This window comes from Nelumbo nucifera, chromosome 2 (assembly GCF_055504915.1).
Source record: "Nelumbo nucifera cultivar China Antique chromosome 2, China Antique-T2T, whole genome shotgun sequence".
Lineage (NCBI taxonomy): Eukaryota > Viridiplantae > Streptophyta > Magnoliopsida > Proteales > Nelumbonaceae > Nelumbo > Nelumbo nucifera.
Genome location: NC_142650.1, coordinates 109231043 through 109236480, shown reverse-complemented (window position 1 = coordinate 109236480; position 5438 = coordinate 109231043). Strand labels below are relative to the sequence as shown.

Below are 5438 nucleotides of genomic sequence, written 5' to 3'. Positions count from 1 at the left end.
CATCGGAAGCAAGTCCAAACTCACTACCGAGCCCGAACTCCAGACCGCTGTACTTAGTCCGAGCTCCTTGTTAAGAGCGAGCTCCTTGTCAAAGGTCCGAGCTCGGTACTAGGAGCCCGAGCTCCCTAAGAACCCGAGCTCCCTAAATCCGAGCTCCCTACTAGGAGCCCGAGCTCCCTGTTAAGAGCGAGCTCCCTGTTAAGGGTCCGAGCTCCCTATTAAGAACAAGCTCCCTACTGGGAGTCCGAGCTCCCTATTAAGAGCGAGCTCCGAGCTCCCTGCAAGGAACCCGAACCATACTGGGCCCCAAGCCTCACAAAGCTGACCCGAGCTCCGTGGCAGCTCGGAACACTCCAAACCGAACTCAAGGCACCTCGCTCACCACTCCAACACTTCACTTCCAAAGCACCAGGCCAGCCAAACGTACCCGACACCAAGGACGTCCGTATCCAAGGGCGACGTACCTGACTGATTTGGGATCTGACGCCTGACAGCCGCATTTCAAACGGCTTCCTGCCACCGCCACCTGCAACCGTCGTCACTAGCCGCAGAGACAGCTCCGACAAAAGGAACAGTGGCGGTTCTGTCCGATCAGAGGAAATGACACCCGAACTGGCAGGAGTTCAGAAGTAATCATGCCTGACCTGACGGAGGCCTGTAAGTGAGTGCGCGAGGTGGTTATAAAAGGCTTCTACCCCCCCAGGGACGAGGTATGCTAACTTTCGCGCTATCTGGTTATTCTTGCCTTTGAAGGATTCTAACTTGAGCTTCGGAGCCCTTACGCCGGGTTCTCCCCGGAGCTTCTCTTCTCCTTCCGTTTCAGGTCCCCGTTACTCAGTTCAGAGGCAAGATCATCGACAGCTAAGACCGGCCAGATTGTGCATCATCACCCTCGCCCATGCCAAGTGACTATTCTGTTCACATAGCCTACATTTTAGATGCTTGGAGAGCTATTTGGTTGTTTTCTTCTGGTTCTTAGCTCTTTATATGTAACAGTGAGAGCTTGGCATAAGGAGAGCCTTGCAAGCTCTTGTTATCTGATACCCACTGATGGTGCGCGATCTGAATGCTCCTAGTTGGAGGGCAGTTCGGATGTCAGTCACTGAGTGGATCGGTCGAACTGCAAGGAAGATGGATCAGAGAACCTGGGGTGGTTAACCTGACGAGGTTGCTCCGATGCTTAAGTTAATACTCTAGTAGTGGTTGCGAGATAGAAATTAGAAAGTATGAGAGCTAGAATGCACTTAATTGCGCGTACCTGAGTTTCGGGGGCATATGCCCTTATATAGCTGAGCGCAGTATGATCCCGAAAGGCTCGAGGATAGTTGACGAGCTTCTAGAATCTGCTTCGTAGCACCTCGGCAGATGTAGTTGCCCGACTTCAGTACTACCCGAGGTGACCTGGTCTGTCAAGGTAGCTGGAGGTGCTGAGTCGTCATCTGACAGACAGATTGCGTTCACGTGTTCTCTATTTACTAGATCGGGCCAAATTATCCCTCATCACCCCCCATGGCGATACTCCAAATTTGTTGCTCATCTACAAGAGATGGATTCCCTCCATTTTTACCGTCGAAGGTTAGTTTACAAGATGTATTAATAATCCTAACCCAAATCCCTAAAACCCTTCAACCCATTTTTTCTTTGTCCATCCATGTTTATTGGCAACTTTTCAATCTTTTCCCAGACTTTGCCTATTCCGCCCAGTTTCTTTTTTTTTCTTCGTTTGACTTATAAAAAATGTAATGAGATTGAGCCTCTGGATTTAGGGGATGCATCGGGATCCTTCATTCCGACAAGCAGCGACAGTGCTCTGAGTGGTTCCACAAGAAACAGAAAGCGATCTGCAAAATACTCCACGGCTCTACAGTATTTAGTGTTGCAGGAGATTACCGAAGAAACCGAACAGTAATCTTTTTCTTACTTCCAACCTCCAACTGTCATCACAGACACAGAACATCTATTATGAATCCTGATTCTGTATTAAGATATAGCATCTAATCAATTTGGGAAAACTGACTGCAACTTTTCCCACAATCCAGCAGCACCGAGCCCAAAACCCCATGGTCCCCATCACAGAGAGACAGAGCCCCACTCTTGCTAGTTGCCACCCTCTCTCCATTAATGGTCAAATTTCAACATAATGACATTATTTATAGCAGTGATGATCCGGCGAGAAGGTTTTTCTATTTCTTTTCTTTTTCAGTATGTCCATAATAAAACCCTTATCCTCGCTTTTATATAATGATGGTGATAGAAGAATAGAACTATAGAAGGGCTTTGGGCTTCTCTGAAAACATGCGGTGAAGAACCGAGGATTAAAAAGGAGGGAACGAAGAGAGAACACCACCATCTTTTTTGGGGTTCAACAATCAACACCAAAACAAGTTGCCACGTGTACAATTATTTCTCTCTCTGTTTGCAATGGAAATGCAGAATAGTTGGAGGAATTAGTACTGCGAATCCAAATATATTAGCTGGTTTTCCTCCGATAGTTACTGTGCTCTGCAGAGCTTCTTCTCTTAAATTGGAAATTATTTGTGAAAAACTGAAGCTTCATGTTTTTTCACTAAAATGTCTTCTTCAGTACATTATCCATAATCTGCTAAGACTTCATGTTATTTTTTTTATTGGTCGTGGTCCTCGTGGAGCTTGGAATCTGAGGAGGTGGATGAGTTCAAGATGATTCCAATACTGAAACAGCTGCCACTTATAAATCCTTGGTTGATTTCTAAAAACTGCAATTGACTGCATCTAGCAGCATTAAACTTAAGTGGTTTAGTTTATCAATCTGCAATCTAGCTGTACCACGGACAATATTCTCATGGATTTGCACACGGAGGAGGAATTCCTGAAAACCGTATTGCCCGATATAAATGAAGTAATGAATTTCTTTTAACATTATAATTGTGTGTATTTAGTTTATCTATTCTATAAATAACTTGAAGTAGGCATTTTCTCTAGATTGCAGACACATGGGTGAAAAGGTAATGTAGGGTTCTTAGTTTTAATATCAACTAACAGAGGGACTGGTAGATAGAAGGAAAGCTCGATTGGTAGCCTTGCTTCAAACTCAGCAAAGTATGTTCTGAATCTAAAAGAAAATCCAGAGTAGTTGCCGGTTTGCTCGGGGCAGGGATATGTCGGGGATCTTCGTCATCCGGCATCCAACGGTCAATATTAATGATAGAACAAGGTGGACCACCTTCTATTTTCAGTTATCGAGGATCCACTGCTATAGGCTATAGCCTACCAGGTAGGATACTCATTAGGCGGCTGATTCAAGTTATACAAGATACAACTGTAGTTCCTCGTTTGGTTGCAATGCGATTTTTATTTGCACTGGTGCAAAAGCATGAGAATGTAAATTCTAATTTGTTTTATGTTTCAGCTCTTGCTTTATTTTTTTATTTTTATTTTTAATTCTAATGAAAAAAACAACTGAAACAATGTAAAGTGTAACACCCCCCCCCCCCCAAAAAAAGGAAAAAACATGCAAAATAAAGTGAAATCCAAAGCAAATTTGAATCAAAATTTATGGTGGTGTTTGTAAATCTTTCTGTACGGTTTTTTGGGTTTTGGCAAATTTGAGAGGTCAAAAATTGGTCTTTTTCTATTTGATAATAGAAAGTTGGGAAAACAAAAAAAATGTGCTCAAAAGGTATTAAAAAATAAAATTAGTCAATTTTTCTGTGCAACTTTTGAGTTTCAGCAAGTTTGAAAGACCAAAAATTGGTCTTTTCTTTTGATAATAGAAAGCCGGGAAAAAAAATGTGCTCAAAAGACCTAAATTCAATTTTGGGTATTTCTACCTGATAAATAGCCTTTAGATGCATTTTTTAAAAGCCCAATAACTTAAGGTCTTAATCTTTAAAGATAAGACCCCAAAAACTGAATAGGTTTTATAACCATTTGGCGTGTTAGAAAATCTTTTTAAAAAAGACTTGCAAATGATACCTACATTTTTCTGATTTACACTCATGCATTTACATTTGTACTGGTAGTCTGGTACACATAAAATATCATTACAAACAAACGGAGCCTAAGTTTCATTGATACCGAGATTACGAAAATAACCCTATTCATAAACAGACACAAGTGGATAAGGAAAATCTCAATTTCTCCACTTCCCCCATCGTCTCATATCTAAAGAACAGAGTTACAGAAGCAAGAAAAAAACCAACCACATCCATTCATCCTCAGAACCATGGCCACGATTTTCTCTCCTTCAGCCATCTTCTCTTCTTCCTCTGCAACTCCCCCAAAATTTACCCTAAACTTACCTCCATCCAAACCCCAACTCACATTTCAAGCCCAAACGACGACCACCACCACCACCAAATCCTCCTCACCTGTCGTAACTGTCACCGCGGCCGCGGCTGCTGCTGCCGTGATTCTTTCAACCACCCCTCCATCTTTTGCAGACGCGTCCACATCATACTACGTCTACTACGGCACGGCTGCCAGTGCAGCCAATTACGGTGGCTACGGTGGCAATTCAGACAAAAAGGCCTCCGCAGAGTACATATACGACGTGCCGGATGGGTGGAAAGAGCGTCTGGTATCGAAGGTCGAGAAGGGTACTAACGGCACCGACAGCGAATTCTACAACCCGAAGAAGAAATCCGAGAAGGAGTACCTGACGTTTCTCTCCGGCTTCCGGGCACTCGCGCCGATGGATGTCGTGCTAAACAACTTGGCGTTGTCGGATGTGGATTTGCAAGATCTCATCGCCAGTGCCGAGAACGTTCGATCCGAGGAGAGGAAGGATGATAAAGGGCAGGTCTACTATGTTTACGAGATTGATGGGGCAAGTGCCCATAGTTTGATCTCTGTAACATGTGCCAAGAACAAGCTCTATGCGCATTTCGTCAATGCACCAACGCCGGAGTGGAACCGGGATCAGGAAACATTGAAGCATATCCACGAGTCTTTTAAAACAGTAGGATCATATTAGTAGATGTTGATACTTTGATACCTGACAGAAGGAGATATTTCTTGTATCCTGGAATAAGAACAGTTTCGTGGTTATTTTGCTCTTGCTGGTATTAATTAATATTTTGTGGAAAATTTTGTTTCTCAATGGCATCTTTTGTAAAGGAAACCGTTTTGTAGAGGAAGAAAAAGCCTTCAACCATTGTTGATAAAAACAGCGGTAGTCGGTTGATCCCTCCGCTCTATAATCAGTTGGCGTGAAAAGGCAATAGAATAATCAAATGGACTTGAATTTGATTATGGGTTTTCTACAAAGTGGCAAACTGTTTGATGAAAGCCTCAAAGAAAGGAAAAGCGATTGTTTGGACTTGGTTATGAATTTTTGACTTTATTACCAAAAAAACAAAAGAACTTGGTTCTGAAACCTGAATCAATATATTCAAGAAAAATGAAAGTTTTCTATTTGAATTATTGCTGTCAAGGATGGGGTTTAGGGCAACAAGATA

At 42.9% G+C, this 5438-nt stretch overlaps 1 protein-coding gene across 1 annotated transcript; it reads left to right on the top strand.

The window, feature by feature from the left end:
* The first annotated feature begins 4113 nt into the window (after positions 1–4113).
* Positions 4114–5080, top strand: LOC104613033 (thylakoid lumenal protein (Mog1/PsbP/DUF1795-like photosystem II reaction center PsbP family protein)). The gene has a single exon (XM_010280718.3). It carries the CDS (start codon positions 4205–4207, stop codon positions 4952–4954), a length of 750 nt encoding a protein of 249 aa, XP_010279020.1. The 5' UTR covers positions 4114–4204; the 3' UTR covers positions 4955–5080.
* Positions 5081–5438: the final 358 nt, after the last annotated feature.